The following is a 23,797-nucleotide window of genomic DNA, read 5'->3' on the forward strand; positions in this document are numbered from 1 at the left end:
CTCTTTTAATCACAACGGTTACATCTTAATACTGAAGTGAAGAAAACAATTTATAAGTGGTGGTCGAAAATCAATGGACGTATGCTAAGGAATTATCAAAACTCGCCGCACAGTTCTTCAATTCTGCCTTCATCAGCAACATTTACTTCAGAACTCCCTCACTAGCGTTTACTCTTTGAAAAGACTATTGACAAAAGATCGATGTACAACGATTCCATTGAACTTCTAATTTCCTCCGCTTAAGCAATGATATTTTTGACGAGCGCTCTCCAACAATTATCGTGACTTAATGAAAGTCTTACAAGACCAAACCGAGGAGGAGGTAACGCTAAGGACGGCAAAGTACTTCTCTGATTGTCTGTTTTACTGCATGTCTTACTTCCCAAATTTTCTAACAACAAAATACGGATATAACTTCAAGTTAAAGTAAAATGAGACAACTGATACTCTCCATACAACGACTGAGTCTGATTGATATGTTTTACTATAGATTGGTGCGCAACAAACAACTAACGCTAACTGCACCCGCAGTGCACTCTACACAGCCTCTCTGTATCGCGTCAACCGAATAGCGACTGCATCTTAACTAGTAAATAGTGTGTGTTAACCCCTTAACTCCCAGATCAAATTGTTATTTCTCCTTACTATCAGTCATACAATTCTTATAATGTTAGTCAAGAGAATATATTATTGGATCAACTAATTATCCCCAAATTGAGATTTTTCTTTACTCTCACTACTTATCTGTTTGATTTTGTATTGATATTGTAAGGAGAAATTCTGTCTTGGTCACTCATGGGAGTTAAAGGGTTAATTAATTAAGATATGAAGCACACAGGAAACTGAGGAGACATCATCCAGCCATGACACCCTCGGCCTCGTTTTGAGTACGAAATTTCATCAAATACTAAATTATTCATTTCGTAACATATTTACTTTTCTTTCGACTCTACATTATTTATTTTAATTTTTAATCCATTATTTTATTCATCGATGGGGAAATAGCTGGGAAGCAAACCACACGAGTGCCTTCATTGTCAAAAAAAAATGCAACAACTTATTTGATTCTTGTGTAAAGTTCTTTTCTCGGCAATTCTCCTTCCCATTTATCTCTTCTTTAATTATTCCGAATAGCGACTGCAGTTTGATTGGAAAACAGTTATAAATAAGCAACACAGCGGTCAAATGATTAGGCGTGCGCTTTTAGATGGATAATTTGCTATTCTAGACATTGAGAATCCAAATGATGCGTAGTTTTTTTGCAGTTTCTTAGGAAAGTTCAAAGTTTCTAAGGCCTAGACTTATACACTTTGTTGCTCAAGACTTAACCCATTTGGTTCTAGTTGACACTCTTTAAACTTTGCCTAGCGGCGCAATGAAATCGTAAGCCTGGACGTGCTGGCGGTGGTTATTCCTTATTGCATTTATGGTGGAGTTGACGTCATCACCGAGGGAAATATGTGAAAAAAGGAAGAACCAGTGCCACATAAGATATTGGTAACAATAACAGGTCTATGTTATGATAGTAGACTGTGTGACGAGGGTAGAAGAAAGGTTCTGTAATTTGATTTAGACCAAGATTTAAGCTTTCTACGAAATCCCTCTCTCAACTGTATTATGCTTTCAATTTGGAATAGTTAGGAACTTAACCTCTCCTTCTCCACTTTACGCAGTACACGCGTTTGAAAATCCCCCGTATTCTTTTCAAAACACGTGCATGCGCAGTGTTTGACCGCTGTGTTTGAATTGGCCGCTACTAGCTGTTTACTCCAATCAGTAAAATTTAATTCGAGCACTAATTAGCGCTAAAGTCAAATCCCATGGCAAACATTAAGACATCAGCTATTTGCTCTTTTCAAAACAATAAAGGAACTTGACTGTGATTTTTTTCTTAAGGACTATGAAATAAACATGGTGTATACTTGTCGCCACAGTTTACTGGCATAAATTACTACAATTTAATTACGAAAAAATCTAACATAACACTCTTACCATGTTTATTTAGGATTTTAATAGCTGTTTCGATGATCACGTTATGCTCTACCACACTCAAGCCAGAGTTGAGTTCCAGTTTATATATCTTCTCCATCTTATTTTATCAGTTGCATGACAAGCGTGACACAAATTCAAAGATGGATCAACCTCCGAAATACCAATAGATTGTATTTTTTTCCTCTTTGCACGATATCTAGAAAAACCTTCTAGGAATTTCTGTATTCAGAAAACTAAAATGTCTAGATTCATCAATAATTCCTTTGCCGGCGTAAGTCAGAGAATGTTTTCAAAAGTCAATTTGATTCACAAGCTACATACTGATTTAGTGTGTTGATGTGTTGTATAAGTGTCTCATCTTACTTGCTAACATGGAGATTTGTTGTTCATTCAAATCGTTCGCTGGCGGAACTTGTGGGTTTAGTTATCGAGAAGATACAGAATCTAAAATTCTAAGCCACATGAGCTACCTTAAGTAATATAAAACGTGCGCGCAGATCGAGCGCAGAGAAAGTCTAAGTGATGTGTAGTTTTTCGCAGTTTCTTGGAAAAGTTCAAAGTTCTCTAAGGCCTAGACTTATAAGCATTGTTGTTCTAGACTTAACCCATGTTGTGCTAGTTTACACTCTCGTACTTTCTTTTAAAATTTTGCTTGGCGGTGTGAAGAAGTTGTTAGCTTGGCCGTGCTGGCGAGGGTAAAGGAAAAGTTCTGTAATTTACCTTTATCGCCGGAACAAAGCGTCTCCGTTAAAAATAAGTTGAGATATCTCACTATAAAATAAGGCCAAGCTTAAAGCTTTCTCCGAAAACCCTCTTTCAACTGCATTACGCATTCAATTTGGAATATTTAGGAATTTAACTTTTCCTTCTTCACTTCACGTACTACACGCGTTTGAAAATCCCTCGTATTCTTTCAAAACATGTGCATGCGCAGTGTTTGACCGCTGTGTTTAAATTGGCCGCTATTAGCTGTTTACCTCAATCAGTAAAATTTACCTCAAGTACAAATTAGCACTAAAGTCATATCCCTTGGCAAACATGAAGACATCAGCTATATTACTGTTTTCAAAACAATAAAGGAACTCGACTGTGACTTTTTTTAAGTAAAGAAATAAGCAGTATATTTAGATATACTGCTATATCTAAGCCCGATAATCAATTGGAAATATTCTCGCTGTATTTTGGGTCAATTCTGAATTCAATAAAACTTTATGAAACGACTTGAAAGAAATATAGGGGAAAGTTTAGGACAGTTAATCGCTCGGAAAATGGTAAAAATAGAATCAAATCACTTGGAGACAATTGAAAAATACACCATGAACAAACTGGAAATAAAGCGACCCTTTCTATCTGATATTTTTAAAAGTCGATATTTTTTTTTCATTCAACATTCCTTTTTTCCTTCAGCATATAATTTCAGCGGAACGGTGAACCTGAAAGAGAACTTTGTATAAACCGTTCTTACTTCAATTTTGTTCCGTACACTTACTTACAATAACACACGTGAGAGTATGATCGTACGCGCTCATATCTTTTCTTAGATTATGAATTGATTCATTCATGATAATGAGAGGTAGTTTTAAGAATACTTTCATAAATTTATGGTTAGTTTTTTGGTTGCCTTCCGTTTAGTTGTTAAGGTGCGAAAAATACAATCGAGAGACCTCGAGCAAAGATATATATCATGGTGTAGCTGATTGACGAGCGTTCCCTATCAGTCAGTTTTGAACTGAAAGTACGATCGGGTAAAAGTCGAGATGGTCTAACTCCATGGACAGCAAAGTGTTTGTCGGATTGTCTGCTTCATTGCTTGTCTTACTTCACTTATCTTCCATCAGTAAAGAAACGGGTTTAACGTCGAGTTAAAGTAACTAAGACAACGGTTATTCCCCTGAGGATGACCAAATGCGATGAATGTGTTTTACTATGTGCAATCGCGGTTACCACGATAAAGAATGGTGCAAAACAAACAACTAATGCTAACTTCACCCACAGTGAACTATGCACTGCTTTTCTGTATTGAGCTATGTTCAGTACATTTAGCTGGCTCGGCTGATGTTCAACAGGATTTTCAGCCTGAGCCTGATGATATCTGAGAGTGCGAAAAATCTTTGTATATGATGGGAGAGAAATAATCAGGCAAAGTGGTATAGTTGTGATACGATGCAAAAAAGTTATAAGTCATCAATATTTGAACTCACCCCGCTAATTGTGGATATTTATAAATGCTCACTCAGGGAGGGATATGTTCCTGATCTGCTGAAGCGATCCATAATCAACCCCCAGCCCAAGGTTTCTCCGCTTCAAGAAATTCAATCTGACTTGAGACGTAATATATCAAACACGAGGAAGAGTGTTTCATCCGATATCTAAACACCGAGAAGTGGTTGAAAAAACAAGGCGCAGCCGAGTTTTTTTAACCAACTTCAAGGTGTTCGGATATCGGACGAAACACTCTCTCGAATGTTTGATATAGCTCCTCAGACCATTAATAATTCTTGGAGAAAATCAAAGCAAAAATTCGCCAAATTTTAGGATAATTAATATCACATATTCAAACCTCCTTCACGGTTGTAATTTCCTTTTTCTCAGCATGAATTAATAATGAGTTTGAGAACTATCTCTCCGACATGCACCCTTGCCAAAGTCATGGAAGGGTTTGCGCGCAGCAGGCTCGTGGCCCAAATTTCGGAAAAACTTAATCCACCCCAGTACGCAAGGGAGGGGCACTCCACCACGGACGCCTTGATTTATATCTTACAGACGATTGACGAAGCAACTGATGGTGGGAATTGTGGGAATTACCGATTTCTCTAAGGGTTTTGACCTGATTGACCATTGAATTCTTCTCAGGGAGTTGGCGTCTTTCCATATAGACACTGTCTTTATTAACTGGATTAGTGCCTTCCTGACTGGAGATCGCAAGCTGCAAGGATTGGTAACTCTCTGTCTGATTGGAGGTCACCCAGGGGAGGTATCCCACAAGGGACGAAACTGGGTGTGATTTTGTTTGCTGTAATGACCAACAATCTTTTGCGTAAATGGTATTTGAGGATTAAATTCGTTGATGATGCCATTAGAAATCCTGCCAAGAAACGGTATTAGCTTACTAAATGTAGCTGTCAATGATATTCACAAGTTTCTATCGAACATAATATGAAATTAAACCCGAAAAAATGCAAAGAAATGTTAATTAACTTCATGCAAAATGATAGTTTACTACAAGACCAATTGTCCCAGGTAACGAAACCGTTGAAGGTGTAACAACTTATAAATTAGTCGGTATTATAATCAATAAAGATTTAAAGTGGAGCGAGCATATATATTAGATATCGAAAAAAGCTTCGAAACGCCTGTATTCCCTGAGGATTCTTAAAAAACCGGGTGTTAATACAGAGGAAATTGTCAAAGTTTATTTGACAACAATAAAACATATACTAGAATATGGCGTACAATTCTGGCAAGATATTCCTGAATTTCTTTCAAATAAGCTGAAGTCAATTAAAAAAAGGGCACTACATATCATCTATCCATGCCATAGTAACTTAGATGCCCTTAATACTACCAACCTTAGCAGCTTGAAAGAAAGACGAACTCAGCTCTGCTGTAAATATATTCAGAAGATGACTCAAAAAGACCACCCCATTCACTTCCTCAAGCCGAGAACATGCTGTGGTAAGCACTATAAGCATAACTAGCTTTAAGGTCAGTTCATTAATCGATAGTTCTGTCGCCTTTCCCATGCCCCGCAAGTTCTGTAGTACAACATTTACATCCCATGTCTTGTTGTATCTGGGCATAGGTGGCCTGTTCTGATAAACACCCTTCATAAAGCGTTTAACGTCTGGGTGTTCACCAAATGTGTAGTTACAATTACTTGAAGTCTGTAAGATGGTTGAAAGAGTTGAACAGGCTGAATTAATACTACTATAGCTCAATTTCTGATCAAATATGGCAGCCAAAAATTCTAGAGCGTCAGTTATATTTGTGTAAATTAGATCAATTTTCCTTGCAGAACAGAGTAGGATCCATTTGCGAATGTGCACATCATATTGTTTTCGGGACGAGTCCCTCCATGAGTGCATGATAATGTCGGTTGTTTTCTTAGAAAAACCTCTGTCTTCGAAAATTTTCCTTTCAAATGACATACCAAGAGAGTCAGTTTCTCCAGTAATGGGTGTAGTTGTTGAGTCCCCGGCAAAACGAACAGATCTCTCTTGGGCTGAGTAACAATGGATACCTCCACCAGCAGTCTGAGTAGTTTGGGGTACCAGCTTTGGCACATCCACCGTGGCACTATAAGAATGCCCTCTGCTTGGTTTGCATGTAATTTCTCCAGACATCTCCCAATTAGACTAAAAGCAGGAAATGCATAAAAGAATAAATTATTCCAATTTACAGAAAATGCATCCACGAACAAAGCTTCCGGGTCTGGACGCCATGATGAGTATTTGGCACATTGTTTATTCAAACGGGATGCAAAGAGGTCAATTTAAGGACTATCAAACTTATTGGTAATCCTCTTGAATATCTGTGGATCTAACATCCACTCTGTGCGGTCATTAAATACCCTAGATTCTGCATCAGCTTCTACATTTTTACATGCAGATAAATATGTAGCACTGAGCCAGTTATTATTAGCAATACACAAGGCCCAGATTTGTTTAGTTACCTCATTACATGGAATGGATTTACTTCCACCAATGTTATTTATGTGGGACACTGCAGTAGTGTTGTCACATTGCACCTGGATGTGTTTATTTTTGTGTGCACCACACAAAGCTTTGAGAGATAAAAATATAGCGAGCAGTTCAAGGTAATTGATGTGATTTAGTGCTTCTGTGAGGGTCCATCTGCCCCTTGCTCTCTGGTCGCCATGCACCCCTCCCCAACCTCGAGAAGAGGCATCAGTTTGGATTACTATATCAGCTTCACCATGTGAGATTGCTTTACAGGAAAAAAGGAGGTTTGCAATCCATCACTGCAGTTCCTCTCTTGAATTAACAGATGAGATATTTCACTCGAGAAATTGCCTTTAGTTTGTCTCAAACCCTCAATTTTCTCAATGTCAAGGCTATGGTAGTGTAATGGGCCATGTTCCCCGGCGGGGAAGCTGGAGACCATAAGCCCAATAACCTCTGCTAGATGAAGTATGGTGGGATAGGAATTACTGAGAAGCTTTTCACATGCTTGGACCACCTTCTGAACTCTAGCATGAGAGAGTCGTACCGTCATTGACACTGAGTTCAGGACAAAGCCCAAATACTCGAGTTGTTGAGAGGGATGCAGACAAGACTTTTCCTCTTGGACTACAAATCCAAGATCTCTAAGCAGTTGCACTGTGTTCAAGGCATTTCCAAGACACTCATGAAAGATATCTCCTTGCAGATAAAGATCATCTATGTATGCAGATGACATGAGGCCTTTTTCTCTAAGGACTTTAAACACAGGTTTGGGCAGCTTGCTAAACATACGGGGTGCAGAGCTTAACCCATTTGGTAGACACACATAGAGGTTGTCCCTCCACACAAACCTGAGAAATTTCTGGTGCTCTATTTGTCAACTTCAGCTGATTGTTGACGTTATTAGCGGTGCTGGACCCCGATAGGTTTTAGTCCTTAGTGCTAGCGCTGTCTTTGTTTGGCGCCTTGTCGGTCTCTTTCTCCGCGTCGGAGTTTACCGAGCCTTCTTCATTGGCAGATTCCTCGACCTATGCGAGGTTTCCTAAAGTCTCATTCATCTCAGTAAATGAGTGGTCCATTGAGGAGTTGAGTGTGGTAATAGAGGACACTAGTTGTTTAGTCATAAGCGAGAGTGCTTCAATAATAGAGTCGGGTTTCCCGAGTGAGTTTGGCGAGTCGCCATGTTTGCTTGAGTCAAGCGCTGATATTTCTTTTGGATTTTGCTTTTTTTTTCATGTTGACGGTCTTTGATAAGGTAGCTGAGAAGAGTTTCTCCTATTTTTCTTTGATTGTATGACAGTTTACGTCGACGTTGAAAGGTTTTCTTGATTTCGAAGTTAGATTTCGTATTTCTCGACCGTCTCAGGCAAGACGGGAAAATGCACTGATCTCTGGGGCGGTTAGTGCTTTCTCACGTGACTTCGTCAGTGCGCATGATGACGAGGCAGACTTGTGATTTTACCCCTATGAGGGAGACGCGATGGCGTAATGGTTAGTGCGCTGGACTCCGGGTCAAGAGGTCTGAGTTGGAAACCTGGCCAGGTCATTGTGTAGTGTTCTTGGTTTGTCGGTCGGGATTAAGAAATAATAGTGAAATAATAAAGTAAGATGAGATCGTAGCTCTTCTGAGTCCCTATGACTTGAGGTGGCAAAAGTCATCTGATTGTGCTTATGTCATTACTTTATGGAAGATGTTCTTCTATTGTTGCCAGGTTGAAAATATTTTTTTGAAAAGTAAAGCAATAGTTTTTTTTAATTCAAAATCATTCCCATACATCTTAATTATTAGTTCAGTATGTCCTACATTTGTAAGGATACTTCAAGGAATGGCAAAAAATCCACAGTGGTCCCTCTCCTGCTTCTTGGCCCTGCTCCTCCCCCTCAGTGGCCTGCAGGCGGAAGTAACTGGTATGGTTGAGTCCTTGATAATCAACTGCAAACAGGACAAGTGGAGATGCCCACTCTTGTAGGTGCGGTAAAAGACAGTGGTGTCCTTGATGTTACACTCGAGGAAGGTGAACAGCAACAAGAAACCATTTCCAGGGAAGGTGAACAAATTGGTAAACACGAGATCGCTAAGGTGTTTTGCCATCGTGGTAGCCAGACGAGACTGCGTTCACAATCTATCTCTAAGGACGCAGAAAGTTTGAATTCACATTTCTAATTCAAAGTGAGTAGAAAACGAGCGCAAATGTTTTAAACTAATTTTACAAAGCTATTGTTCATTGAACTGAGCTACGCTGACAGTCTCCTTCATAGGGGAAAGCAGTTTAAAACTTTAGCATGGAGGCTACTCATACTCTTTTCTGGGAACTAGGAAGTAACGCCGAGGAAGACTTTTTTGTTGATTGATGTACATCTTCGCTAAACATTTTTTGGGGCTCATATCATATTAATTAATGTTCGCCTCTCCTTTTCAGATTTTCGTTACCAACGCATATATGCCACCGTAAAAGGATTCTTTACAAAACGATTTAATCTAGTAGAGTATCTCTGTCTAATCCGAAGAACTAGTGATAATTCTATCACTCCAAAAGACTTAAACCCCTTAACTCCCAAGATCTGATTGTTAATTCTCCTCTCTCGCTGCTACACATTTCCTTTTAGCGAGCTGTTCAATCAATTGATTTATGCATATGGTATTTCATTTTCGTCAGACGCTTAAACGTTAATTCATATGATCAAATTTCTTTCAAACAAAGAACACCAATCAAGAAGAAAACGGCTTTGAATGGATCATGAACTCGATAGACTGGAAAAACGTGAAATAATAGAAAAATGTAAAAATAATAAAAATAAAGTATAACTAATCAGATCGTATGAAAGTGAGAGTCATGTGAAGCGCTCGAGAAGTATTTTAGTAATGTTAAGGTGTGTGTATACGAAGTATGCTGAGTTTTTGGGAGATTTCTACTCCAGGCGCAGTCTATTAAATATATTTTGGTTGCTTTTGGCCTCGCACCAGGTGCAGGCATTGTAATCAACAATGTATGAATAACTGGGTTTAGTTTCTAAGGAAATTGTGGTGCTGCGTCGGTGAGGGGTACAACGAGATAATTTGGTTTTATAATCCAACTGCACAAGCTAGAGTTCAAATAATGCAAATATATGTATATACCACATGTGTACAGTTGGTTATTTTGTACTGTAAAAAAAACCTGTTTAACCAGTCGGCTACGCACGCTGCGCTTCTCTATCCACTTTGCTTTTCCCGCCTTATGAGAAATGAGCAGAAAGACATGGCGGAATAAAAAACAGTTGGATCATAAATAATATAGTAGACTATTCATTGGTTTGTAGTATTGCCTAGTACTTTCACTCCTTGTTTGAATTTGACGAGCCTGTGGGGAAAGTCAAAATACGGCACAACTCATAAAAATATTCAGGTATGCCACCGCCAGATAAAGAAAATCCGAAAAAATCCGCAAAAATCACCATGAATCTTATTTCGCAATCTTTAATCTTTAATCTTTAATCCCAGTTCGTAATCATACATCGAACAAAAGTACAAAAATGGTTGACAGGACGGTAGTAGGGGGAAACTAAATTCCCATGCTAAGACATACCCTTCAAAAAAAAAACTATAACCAAAAAAAAACAAAACTGGTATTTGGGGTAATTATGAACGGAGGTACTTAATTAGTGAAACTTTAAAAGACTGAAGGCTAGGGGATGACATTACTTCAGAAGGCAAACAGTTCCAATCGTTAATATATCTATTAAAAAAAGAATATTGAAAATAATTTGTACGAGCAACTTTAGGCCTTATTTTACACCCATGCTTACTTCTAGTTCGAGTTATTCCAATAATATCAAAGTAATGATGGCAATTGATATCACAGTAACCAAATATAATCTTATACATTTGAACTAGGCTAAGGTATTGCCTTCTCAGTTCTAAAGAGTCCCATTTTAACTCTAGAAGTCTTTCAGGATATTCTTTGTCTGGGCCACATATTAGTCGGGACGCTCTTCTCTAAATTGTTTCGATTGCCTTGGTGTGTTTCACCAGATAAGGATTCCAGACTGGGCAGGCATACTCGAGGATAGGTATCACTAGTGCCTTAAAAGCTGTTTTGATACCAGTCTTGTTTGAATAACCAAATGTCCTTTTTATCAAGCCCAGGACCTTGTTAGCTTTAGCACAAATTGAGTTAATGTGATAATCCCATGATAAAGACGGCGTCAGCCAAAGACCCAGGTGTTTGTGGTGGTCCACTTCCGGTAGTAAGATATGATTCAACGAATATTGATATCTTACTGGGTCATTCTTCCGTGAAATGTGTAGGACTTCACACTTCTGGGTCTTAAGAGTAACAAGCCAAGACTTGCACCAATCAGAGGCAGATGTTAAATCCTCTTGAAGTAGATCGCAATCCGATCCATTTGCTATGTGTCGATGAAGGACAGTATCGTCAGCAAACGAATCAGCGTTGCAGGTTACTGAGTAAGGAAGATCGTTGATGTATACAAGGAACAGCAAAGGCCCAAGTATACTGCCTTGGGGTACACCAGATGTAAGATTTAACCAGTCAGATGCTTGACCCTCAATCACTACACGCTGTTTCCTTGACGTGAGAAAATCCCTTAACCAAGTTAAGATCTGGCCTTTTATACCATTGCATTCCAATTTGTAGAGGAGATGGGCGTGAGAGACTTTATCGAAAGCCTTGGCAAAGTCCAAAAATACTGCGTCAATAGATCCGAGTTTATCCAAGGCCTGAAGCCACTCATGTACTAATTGCAGTAGCTGGGTAACACAAGATCTTGATGGTCTAAAGCCATGCTGATTGTCATTAAGCAGTTGGAAGTCAATCAGATACTTCATTATGTGCTTGTGGATCAAGCGCTCTAACGTTTTCACAACGACGCTAGTCAATGAGATTGGACGATAGTTGTCTGCCAGGTTATTTTTGCCAGATTTGAATATTGGCACAACATTTGCAACTTTCCAATCAGTTGGAATATTCCCCCGAGACAAAGTGAAGTTGAAAAAGATTGTCAGGGGTAGAGCCAATTCCATAGCACATTCCTTGAGTACTCTTGGAGGAATATTGTCAGGGCCAGATGCTTTATTGACATCGATTGATTGAAGTAGTTTCGTCACTTCTTCTACGCTACAAGATAAGTCACCAATAACATGTTCAGTCAGCTGATTAGGATTCTGGAAATTACTTGCTTCTGAGGCCTTGATGTAAACAGAATGGAAGAAACTGTTGAAAAGGTTAGCTTTATCGAGTGGTGTATATGCTCTTTGTCCCTCGTACTCGATGCAGCTCGCCACGCTACGATTGCCTATGCGCGCTTTGACAAAAGACCAGAATTTTTTGGGGTTGGTCTTTAATGAAGCTGTTAAATCGTTGACATAGTTCCAGTAGGCCTTGCTTAATTGGTCCTTCACGCAGTTACTTAGTCTTTTATATTTAACCCATTTAGCGGGGTCCCCAGAGGATTTAGCTTGTTTCCATAATCTGCGCTTCCTGCGAATTAATTTCCGTAGATCGGCCTTTAACCATAGTGCGTTACGCTGGGGTTTAAGTTGTTTTGATGGAATATTACGTTCAACAGCCTGGAAAAATGATAATTTCCAAGCATCCCAGACATATCCACAGACTCCATAAGATATGAACAGTCCCACTGCAGATTACAAAAATCTTCACGTAGTCCAATAAATCTTCACAAGTTGATAATCTTTGCAGCTGACATTCCATGTTTCAAGCCCCCACCCCCACCCCCACCCCCACCCCATACCGTTCTCCGTTCTCCGATTTTGAATGCCGACGGACGTGTTCATACTGTTACCTGTGTGCGCCCTTTTTACCTTTTTACACCTTTTCACATTTGCGCATCTCTTTTTTCTCCTTCCTTTTGTTCCTTCCCTTTTTTTCATCGTACTTTTCCTTTATTCCCATTTTTACGCGCACTTCTTTCATCGCCCTGCTATCACAAAGGTGGAATAATCGCGGAAGAATAACCGCGCTTAAGACCTTCCTTTATACCAAGGAATTCGTGCCACTGGATTCGACATGTGCCAGTAACCTACTTTCACATTTAACGTGACTTTCAGCTAAGATCAGCAAACTGTTTCTTTTTTTCTTCATTTTAAACGATTCCAATCCTAATAGTGGTATCATATTTACATAAGAAAGCTAATGTCAACTCGAGACTCTGCATTAATTTTTTTTGATGAAATGAAACACAACAAACCAGAGATACCACGTACTTAAAACACTAACCGTTTAAACATTTTCTTCCGCATGACGCTCTTAACGGGCTCAACGAGCTGCCAAAATTCTCTTCAAATCCGTTTTCGTTCGTGTGATAGCTTGACTTCTATTTCGATTTGACAGTTCAGTTCGACAGTTTGACTGTTAAACCTTAAATGAAGATTTGTAGACACCAGCTGAATAGATTTATGAATTTGCTTAACGGCGAATGAACGCATTGAAATCAAAATTGATTTTCTTTAAGCTCAGCTCACTGAACTACAAGTCTGCTGTCAGATGATTAACGTGGACGCTGTTTAAGGCCCTTAAATTTCTCATTTCTCAATGCGTCAGCAATTGAAATTATTTTCATGAAACTGGGACGCATTTTGTGACACAAATCTTGGCAATAACTGGTGTCAGCCGCAAAGGTACAACGGACGATTACTGGTCATTCTGATTTTTCGGTCATTGCTAACGTAGTGCTTGTGGTCATAAGCATGATCCTAAGCAGACCCTTGCAAAAGTTTCACCAAAACTGCAGAGACCTGGAGATTTTCTCTTGATCTTATCTTAAGAGATTTTTTTAAAATACAAATGGACAAGTCGCCTTTGGTGAAATGAAATATTCAAACAAAAATGTTTATACAATTCAGGAGCTGTGTAGCCAACCTTCTTGAACTGATTCAAGAAAAACACAAGTGGCCAAGTGTTAACTGAAATGGTTCGGTGTCGAAATGAGAAACGGTTCAGCTAACTGTACTTTAGTGACTTGACACAAACGGTTCAGAGTAGTGTGAAATGGCTTAAGTTATCGGCAAATGGTTAATCGTAAGCCGCAATGGTTTAGTATCGAATCAATCTCCTCACCGTAAAGTGGAATGGTTTAGCGTGACCTCAAATGCTTTAGCGTGACGACAAATGGTTTAGTACAAACCGAAATGGTTAAGTGTTACAACAGTTGGTTTACGCCGTAACCGCCAAAAATACAAAAGGGAAATAGGTAAGTCAAGCTTAAAATGAAACAGTCTATGTGGGGTCTGACGTCACAACCTACGTCATTCAGATCGAATTTGGCGCGAAATTCGCCGGAACGAGGTATTCGCCACGCCGTTCACTCGACGTTCACCACGTTCACGCTCCACGTTCACGTTCACGTTATTTCTGTAGCCTCGTCGTCCTTGTCCACTGGACTCAAAGAGCCTCACTCCGGTAATTACCTTTTTCACATTTGCCTATTTTAGCTTGTTAGCGAATAAATTTATACCCTCATCATCTTGCCGCAATACCAGTAAGTAAATGATATTTCGGAACAAAAGGAATAACAAAAATACAGATAAAATGCATCATTTTACGCGACAGCACATTTACCGTCTTGACAGTAGGAACCATAGCTAGGAAACGTGATAAAGAGATTCATTGTTTTAAGACGACAAAACTACAACTAAAGGGCGCCTAAAAACTATATAGTTTTTATAGTTTTGAGGCGCCCTTGAGATTCTTATCCTATTCAATTTCAAGCTTGACTTTTCCATTTCGCTTTTGTATTTTTGGCGGTTACGGCGTAAACCAACTGCACCAACCGCTGTAACACGAAACCATTTCGGTTTGTACGAAACCATTTGTCGTCACGGTAAACCATTTGGGGTCACGCTAAACCATTTGGGGTCACGCTAAACCATTTCACTTTACGGTGAGGAGATTGATGCGATGCTAAACCATTGCGGCTACGATTAACCATTTGCCGATAACCTAGGCCATTTCACACCACTCTGAACCGTTTTTGTCAAGTTGCTGAACCAAAGTACAGTTAGCTGAACCGTTTGTCATTTCGACACTGAACCATTTCAGTTAACACTTGGCCACTCATGTTTTTATTGAATCAGTTCAACAAGGGTGGCTACACAGCTCCCAATTGTATAAACCATTTTTTGTTTGAATATTTCATTTCACCAAATGCGACTTGTCCATTTGTATTTTAAATAAAACTCTTAAGATAAGATAATCGTTCTCCAAAAGACAATTAGACTCTATCTGTTATTACAAACCAATTCTATTTTTTGTTTTTTTGGCGGTGACAGCTGCCCATATGTGGGCTCTTCTTTCAATTTCAGTTGTAGCATTTCCGGCTTCAAGCTTGCACAGACTTATGGGCCAAAGAACTCTTTGTTTCATTTTCACAACGCGCCGTTGCGATTCTCCGTTCCATGATATAGCTTTCGAGTCTTTCTTAGCACTCTCTCTGTCTTAGTGACTTTGAAACATTTTCATGACGGACTGAGGAAGCAAGGTCGTAAAATAGTCAAACGTGCCATCCATTTCCGCGACAGAGGTAAGAACGCATGGTTTTATCAAATTTTTGAGTGTAAGGTAAATACTTTTATTTTAAATGTTTTTAGTTGAGATTTCCTCCTTCAAATGTTCCTCATCTTTCCGAACTTTCGCTGATTTCCGACAATGAAAGACGTTCCTGCAGTTAAGTGGCGACGATTGCCAACTTTTACTTTATTCTGGCGTGTATTAATTGTATTGCCGCTTCGTGTTAGCTACAAGCTTGTTTGAACGAGTTACAGCTGTCGAATTCACAAAAATTCGCAAGCAATGCCTGGCATTTACCTTGGACAAAATAAGTAATTCGGGAGAGTTACAAAGGATATCAAAATTATCGATTTGATTCAGTGCAAGCCCTTTTGATCGCAACACTTTCAGTTTCTTTTACGTGTCATGCGGAGCATGTACACAATCGTGTTTGGCACTAGCTTTCATGTCGGGCTTACCGTATTTACCCGTGTATAATGCGCACTTTTTTTCCATAAAAACAAGCATCAAAATCGCGGTGCGTATTATACACGGATTCTATTGTTTGTCAAGCACGTCCTAATTTGCATACGTTAAAAACGCAACAAAGAAAGTAAAAGTGCACGGATCGATGGCCTGGGGAGGAGAAAGAGCTTGCTTGTTTACAACTCATTTGAAGCTCACATGACAGATATTGTGAACACTTCCTTCAAACGCGAACTTCCCTTCTCCAGTCGCTCGATGTATCTTTGAACAAACCATTTAGAGATGGAGTCCGAAAGGAGTGGATGGCTGATGGAATTCACGAACTTACTGGACGACAAAAAAAGGCTTCGGAGGAACTGATCTGTTCGTATATTTCACAAGCGTAGGAAGGCATTCCATCAGAAATGATCGCTGCCTCTCTCTGAAGTGTGGGATCACAAACAATTCGAATGGATCACAAGATGAATTGGTTTACAATTCAACTGAGATCACTGATTAACTTGAGGATTCAGTCATCGAAAACCTATTCGAATCGGACTGTGAGTCGGTTTAAAGACACTGAACATTTTACTTAAATCACGCAATTGCAATGCAGTAATTATATTCAAGCTACCAGCAGTACTGTGAGTAGAAATAATGTTTATGAACGGCTGTTATGATAATAATTCAAGTTGTGAATTTAGGTATATTAGTAAGGACTTCAAGTTACAACATTTATAAAACGTTTGACTGTTACTGAATAGAAAAGCTTGTAAATAGGTGCTCGGTGCGTTCGATATTTGTAGTAGCAACTAGTTAGAAATTGTTGTAAACATATTATTGATGAATTCCCAGCTCTTGTTAATTAAGTGAAAAAATGGAAGTTTTAATTCTTGGTATTTGTCATGAAATTTTTTTTTTCGGAAAAAAGAGGTCAAAAATTAGGGTGCGTATTATACACAGGCGCGCATTATACACGGGTAAATACGGTATGTACGTATCAACTTAATTTGCTCCCGTATTTACGATGCATTTGATCAAAAAGCGATAAATATTTTCAGCGTATTTCATGTGTTTATGTTTATCATTTTATACTGTAGTTTGAAAGGGATTTTTTCTTTTCGATAGACAGCTTAGATTGTCCTTCCAAACTGTACTGTTATACTGATTTCCTTGTTAAATATCGAGACAAGTTGATTTTTCTTCAAATTCAGCTAGTTATTTACTGCAAGAGTCCTTTCAATTAACTGCATTCGAGTTTTAGGAATCCAATTCATCAACTGGTAATGATTGATTAGAGTCTGAGTGAAGTTTTACCTTTTGTCATCTGCTAATCAGCATACGATGAATCAATAATCATATCAACTGAATGTTTCCGATCAATTTTTTTTAATCAAAACTGGTTTAGTTCTGCATGAGGCTGCATGCATCCAAGTATGTGTTTGTTGATAATTTATGTTGTTATATGGCAAGGTAGTCTTGGGATAAATGTAAAGTTCTGATTGGTTCTTACTTGGTCAGGATTTTGCCACATAGACCATCATTGCACCATACAGAAAATCATAAAACATGTAAATTCATTGTAAACTAGTTTAGTCCAAGTGACATTGGTGCATGACAATTACCATGCTCTCTTGAGGGGTTCTGGGGAATATTGGCACCATGTCATTCCTTTTCTGTTACAACCTTGGGCCAATATACCTCTGTAAAGCCCTGGCAATCAGCTGGTTATATAGAAGTTTGTAGTGGTTTTTGTAAAAGCGATATACACTTACAGGCTATTTTGAATTCCAGTTCAATTGACTTCCTTGCTACTCCACATTTATTGAATTTTTTTGTACATGAAGACAGCCAGCAAGGATTATTTGATATTTAAAAAACAACCAGGCATGATTATTAGGAGAATTAAAGTTAGCATCAAAGACAAATCAATTTTGTGCACAGACAAAAAATACAAAAAATATACATATACTTATAAAGCAAAAATGTCAGCACCTGTACCAAATTGAAATCCATTTCAACATACATCAGCATGCATAAATGTAAATATTTCACTGTTTTTCCTGTGATAAAGTGAAACAGTTGAACTAACAATCACTTATACAAATATGGGCATCAGCTCAACTGTAGGAAATTGAATAAATGAAATACATCTTTTATAAGTTTTGACCAGTAATCCCTATTTAAAAATCAAATATGAAAATTTTACTTTGGTGTTGTAAAATTTGTTTCTTATGAGAAATGATTCAGCATAAACTCTCTCCTCTTGCGGAGACATGGTGGGCTTATGATTAGTGAGGTGGACACACGGTCAAGAGGTCTGGATTTGTAGCCTGGGCTGTGCTGGACTCAGGGTCAAGAGGTCTGGGTTCCAGTCAATGTATTGTGTTCTTGTGCAAAACACTTTACTCTTACAGTGTCTGTCTCCATCCAGGAGTATAAATGGGTAGCAAAAATTAGTTAGGGAAACCTGATAAAATGCAAGGGGGGTGAAAGGGGGGGGGGGGGGGAGAGATGACAGTGGAATGGACTTGCATCCTGTCCAGGGTTGGGTAGTAATACTCCCAGTTGCTTCATGTAAGGAAACCAGGATTAAGTAAAGCTCAGGGCCTGGACAGGCCACTTTTCAAATCCAGATGTGACCTAACTACCTACCACCTCTTAGTTTAAATGATTTAAATTGCTACTGTTACAAATTATATAAACTTGAAACACACAGATGTTGATTTTTGCCCAATTTATTTCAGTCAATTGCATAGGAATGTCTTTGGTAAATCTTGAAATTTATTGTAACGAGAAGTGAATTATTGTTTATTTAAATATTAATGCTTGTTTTCTTCAGTATATATATCTTTTGTTCTTTTACTGCTTTAAATATGCTATTAATATTAACTGCTTGTGATTCTGTGTCTTTGTATCCCTCCCATTCTCAGGAGGGAAAAAATATTTAGTTTACAATTGGGTAATATGTTGAGCTAATTTTTTACCATTTGCAACCATCTTTTTTTTCAGGCCAGGATGACTTAAAACAGCAACTTTTTGAAAGAAGCATCCCCTTACAGTTGCTATGGCTAAAGAAAGAAGTCCAATTAAGGTTCCATCTGAAAATGAAGACTTACCTGACAAAGAAAATGCTTCAGATTTTGATGAGGACACTTTACGAGGTGAGCTAGGTTCAACTTTGGCTTCAGTCACTGTTAAAACGTTTTCTATTCCACCAGTTTTAAGAATGTAAGCAGATGTGGAGAACGATATTAATACATTGCATGACCACCTTAAAGGATATTTGGCCAGTAATGACTCTCTTCTATGATTACAATATGCTGTTCATTGACTGAGAGGATCCATGACATATTTGTTATTTTCTTTTCTCAAATTTCAAAGCAAGTACACAAAGTTATAATAAGTAAAGACTTTATTTGATCATCATATGACATTCATTTTGTAAGTTTGCATCATAAGTACCATCATCATCATCATCTTTCCATTATATTATGCAACATTAAATTGAAAGTTTCAACTTCCCCTAAGCAACCAATTTCCAGTAGAGTGCAAGTGTTATATCATTGAATATGGAGGTGTTTAACCCTTGACACCCTAACATCAGTATCCATATTCTTCATACTATTCTTTGTATGTTTCTTGTGGTACTGAAAAAGAGAATTCATTTGAAGATCAATGCTTCTTAGGTTGGTGATCATTTCCTTTATTCTCATGAGCTTAGTAAATGATTCAGCAGTATTACTCCCAGCTTTTCAGGGGATGGGTCAAGTCAGGCAGGTGCAAAAGTGGCAGCTGGCATTAAAGGAAAAATCTGCAGATTTTAAATCTCCAGATCTTGGCAGCTCTGCTTATGCACTAATTAACTACAACCACAGGTAATTATTAACTACAACCACAGACTTTGACACAAATTATTTTTTATTTTTTCTTTGCAGCCATAGCTGATGTTTATAGAAACGAGGGTAATGAGGCCTTCAAGAAAGGAGATTTCATCAATGCTATTCATTTTTACACCAAAGGAATTAAAATGAACTGCAATGAGAAAGAACTGAAGGCCAAACTGCACAACAACAGGGCTATTGCACATTCTAAACTTGGTAAGATGATGATATCCATTTTTTTCTATTTTGAAGCTATTGAGTTGTCAGTAGTAGTTTTCTGAAAAAGGTGATAATTTTGAATGCATGCCCGGAAAAATTTACATCTTATGTTGGCCTCTCAAATATACAAAGAAGTAACCTCTTACCCCAGATATCAATGAGCATTACAAGTTTTTTCCCAAAATTATAGTAATGGTAGTTGGTTTGCAACATGTATGGCTAATCAGAGATATTTATTTCAATAACAGGAAATCACCAGGATTCACTAAGGGATGCAGAAGCAGCCATTGAGTTAAATCCAACTTTCCTTAAGGCAATTGTGAGAGGTTAGATATGTTAGCTGTGCTATAATAATAATAACAAAAGAACTCAACACTCTAAGGTTAAATGAGGTTAAATGGAGTTCAATCTTGTCTCAATTGACTTTAATTAAGAGGTCGAGACTACCCTGATGTACATTTGAATCCAGCTCTTGACTGCTACGCCATTACTTTCCATTAATCATGATAAGAATATTATTTTGAACGGGATGAAGAACTCAATGCGGAATGCAAAGCAAAATTTCAGCATGAATATTTTAGTTCCTTAAGTCCAATGAGTCACAGGTGTCAGATATGTTAAGAGAGTGTCCACGAGAGCAACGGGCAGTCGTGCTACAAGCCATCCCACCGATTTCACTGAAACTTTGGCAGTTTAAAGGGTCTACCCCAAAACTCAAAGAGACAAACTGGTTTCTGTCTTGGTTCTTCCGGGGGAAGATAGACCACACCCGGTTTTTCTTGGTTTTCACCAAGGAAATCGCTTCAAATAGGTAAAATGTATGAAGCTCTCACGGCGATGGTCTTTAACCGATTACTTTGAGGATTTGCACACATATTTTTACATCCTTAGTTAATGTCTGCTGCGAGTATCATTCAGTTTGATTGACGGCTTGTCAATCAATAGAGGCAAATATACGACTTTGGTTTTAGACTTTTCGATTCATCCAAATATTTGACAACTTTGAGGTCAAATATCTCCCGTTGCCAGAAAGCTACAACACTAATCTTAATTACCCTTTATAACCCATCATTTCATCTCTGAAAATCATCAAAAAAATCTTTGGGCGCTACCGTATTTTTGTCTTGGATGCCTTTTAAAATCTGCGACTGTGACAAGTTTCTCTTAACTATACCTGTCACACAATACTTGCTCTAGGCGGTCACTTGACAAAATAAACCTACATTTTTTAACTCTTTATACAAGATGATTGACCAAGAAAGGTGAAAAATGTGAAATACTTTCGAGATTTTTTGTAGGAATGGAAAATGTCACGTTTAGAGAGATGCGTGTAAACGAAAAATCAATGGGAAAATCGTAGCGTTTCTTTCTTCAGTCGTTTATTACTTTATTACTTTTTATTACAACTTCGGCTTTTAGAGACGAGAAATTCTGCGCTCTCGCTCGAGAGCAAATATCAATACTTCTATCGGACTAAAAACTGTGCCTCTATCCCGAAAATAAAATTAAAATAGTGTTGTCGTTGTCACTTACCGCCATCGAACATTTCCGTGCAGAACTCCGCTAAGCTAACATCTGTTGTGTGACCCGAAGACTCTTAGTAGGAATTATTCAAGCGCGTTGTTCATGCTGTCTGCTAGATAACAATTTCAGAATAATCTGCAGATCTCTATGATTATTTGCCTGCTTCGATCGTAAAATATCTGCATATTTTTTTTCAAGCATTCTATTACTACACATAAATCTTCATCTCTCTACATCGAGTGTTGCCGGCGTTTAATTGCGTGACTTGTAAAATTTATTAAATAAGAATCTGAGCCAGCGGTAATTTGACGAGTAGCCTTCCTGCAAATTTGCCTTGATGAAATCCCAAGACATAGCCAGTTGTTTTCGTGAGAAAAGACAATAAATATGAGAGGAAAGTGAGATGCAAATGTCTTCTTTTTTTTTAGCTTAATATCAGCTTTACCCTCTCCTGCAGTCTTCGTCTAAATTTTGCAAGGTCTCTCCTTATTTTCTGCCTTGTTCGGTCAGTTTCGAATTCCGAAGCTAGATCATTGGTATCGGCCTCTCCGTCCTTATTCATATTTACAGAGGGGGACCTCATCAATAAACCAAATTTTGTTAAGGCAGATAACCGGCTGAAGTATCGAGCGATTTGCTGCTGTATCAACCGGTCAGTCTTAGACAACATTTCTGGCTGGTGTCGTCTCTTAAACTCGATATTTGGGAAATCACATTAGAGGTGGTTGCCTTACTAGTTTCCTCCCTTGTCCAGCACACTAGATCTCTAGGAGATAATTCTCTGCTTTCTGAGAAAAGGTGGCTGTTTTTTGTGTTTTCCAAAGAGCCCATCCAAAGTCTTCTTGGCTAGTTAGGGATTGTTCGTCAGACTTTTTACCTGAGGTCCGACCTCGAACGTAGCCGTCCCCTATAGAATGGCAAGCCGGTCTTAGTCCATTTCCTCTTGATCTTATCCTAGGCAGAATTTTTTTGTCGGTTTCACTGTCTTTGTCTTTGTCAGGGTACATTTGGATGGCAGCCAATGACTGAAATGTTTTGATACATCCTTCTTTTAGCAAGAATATCTCGCTTTCTTGTTCCGTCTATGACGGATTGGGTATAGTTCTTGCGATGACCCGCGTTCAGAAATATGTGCACGTTGCTGATAACCACCCGCTTGTACGACTTGTTTGCTGAAGGTTTCTAATGTGACGAGCCTAGTGAGACCCTGAGGTGCTTCAAACTGTGCCAGTTGGTCTGCGCTATAAACTTGTCGCAGTTCTTAAGTCAGAGGGAGGATCGCCTACCTCTATCTATGTGAGCGTCTCTACAGTACCTGTGTATCCCTATCAATCATATGATATAAAGTTCATCTCAGTCACAAATCACCAGTTAGGAAAACTGATGTTCAGATAGGCGCTCTTCTTGCCCTTCTTCCTTATTCATTGTCGACTCCAAGATAGCAGCTACAGTAGGCGTTCTATTTAGGTTTACAGTCACCTTGCCGCCACCAGAAAGACTCGCCACTAGCTTTGATTTCTTCTGCCATCTGCAGATTCAGCTCTCTCTCACTTTATGTCTCCGATTTTTATGAGGAGGATAGTGGCATTTACGAACCCGAAGGTCTGAATCTCACACCAAGTTGTGCACGATATTTGAGGTACATCGTGAAATCGCGGCCTTCGTCATCTCCAAATAAGCCACTACGCGCTAGAATAAGCTTCATCTCGGACGAAACGCATGTTTGGGATACATCGACGTCTCTCAAATGTTTTTTTTAAAGCTGTTTACCCACGAATTTAGAGGTGTGAGCTATTGCCGTCCCTGGCCAGCGCGAGAAAAGTAACATTTGGTTGTACAGTTAGTTGCAAGTGAACAAGACAACTGCACCATCTTGACTTACCAATTCGAGTGTTAGATTGAATTGAGGGCTTTTTAGACACTCGATTTCTTATATGGTATCACTATGAAGACGTAATACAACTGATACACCTACACTGCATAGGATTAACAATGTCTGTTGTGCTGTTGCGAGAAGGAGGAAAATATTACCGGAAGTGTACGCTCTTTTTAAAAAGAGTTTCAGAGACGTTTCAGAAATGTCTATCTTTGATCGGCTGTCACAAAAAAATGATCCCCACTTAAATTTACTAGGAAAAATGAACTTACCAACTGCTTGTTGAAAAAATTGGAATTCATTTGACCGATACGCCGGTTGTTTCAATTTTTCTTTTTCCTCGGGCTGCTATGAAACAGTTCATAAATTGACTAATGAATAAATTGTTTTGAAATACCGTTCGGGATTTGCCTTTTTTTTCTGCGTGCAAATCAAGGGTAGACAAAGTTTTTAAAACATTTGACTAGAATTTCATGGAGTTCACCTCGATAATTCTCGTCGGCAAGAGTCAAGACGCGCCAAGCTGAGCGACATCGCCCTCCATTAAAAAAAATTTTCCAAAGAATAAACGTGGCGAGCGTGAGGAAACGCACATTTGTTTCATCATTGTGATCAAAGCCCAATGATGTACCTAAATTGGTACTTGCGGTA

The 23,797-nt window shown here is 38.6% G+C and overlaps 3 protein-coding genes across 4 annotated transcripts in view; 1 reads left to right on the top strand and 2 right to left on the bottom strand.

Annotated features, from left to right (window-relative positions):
- LOC131791484 (tetratricopeptide repeat protein 28) overlaps positions 1-23,797 on the top strand; it is an 88,536-nt gene that overhangs the window by 13,050 nt on the left and 51,689 nt on the right. The window contains exons 1-2 of one of the 2 annotated variants that reach the window (XM_066158961.1): positions 15,005-15,212; positions 18,656-18,807. In XM_066158961.1, coding sequence (XP_066015058.1) covers positions 18,711-18,807 — 97 coding nt within the window. In that variant the 5' untranslated portion in view covers positions 15,005-15,212; positions 18,656-18,710. Of the gene's footprint in view, positions 1-15,004; positions 15,213-18,655; positions 18,808-23,797 lie in introns of those variants that run through there. The other variant, XM_066158962.1, reaches the window with a different exon arrangement.
- On the bottom strand, positions 5,538-6,335 carry LOC131785382 (uncharacterized). The gene has a single exon (XM_066159391.1). The coding sequence runs from the start codon at positions 6,333-6,335 to the stop codon at positions 5,538-5,540; it is 798 nt and encodes a 265-aa protein (XP_066015488.1).
- LOC136277362 (uncharacterized) lies at positions 6,485-7,464 on the bottom strand. Its single transcript, XM_066159392.1, has 2 exons — positions 7,044-7,464; positions 6,485-6,939 (listed from the first exon to the last, which is right to left on the bottom strand). Exons 1-2 carry the CDS (start codon positions 7,462-7,464, stop codon positions 6,485-6,487), a joined length of 876 nt encoding a protein of 291 aa, XP_066015489.1.

Source organism: Pocillopora verrucosa, chromosome 12 (assembly GCF_036669915.1).
Source record: "Pocillopora verrucosa isolate sample1 chromosome 12, ASM3666991v2, whole genome shotgun sequence".
Classification (NCBI taxonomy): domain Eukaryota; kingdom Metazoa; phylum Cnidaria; class Anthozoa; order Scleractinia; family Pocilloporidae; genus Pocillopora; species Pocillopora verrucosa.

What these genes read in the sequence shown, in the direction of transcription:
- LOC131785382 (XM_066159391.1), bottom strand. Translation starts at nt 6,335, where the DNA reads ATGTCTGGAGAAATTACATGCAAACCAAGCAGAGGGCATTCTTATAGT.
- LOC136277362 (XM_066159392.1), bottom strand. Translation starts at nt 7,464, where the DNA reads ATGTTTAGCAAGCTGCCCAAACCTGTGTTTAAAGTCCTTAGAGAAAAA. An exon ending in TGACATTGAGAAAATTGAGG is followed by an intron (nt 6,940 to 7,043) that starts GTTTGAGACAAA and finishes TTTCCTGTAAAG; the next exon opens with CAATCTCACATGGTGAAGCT.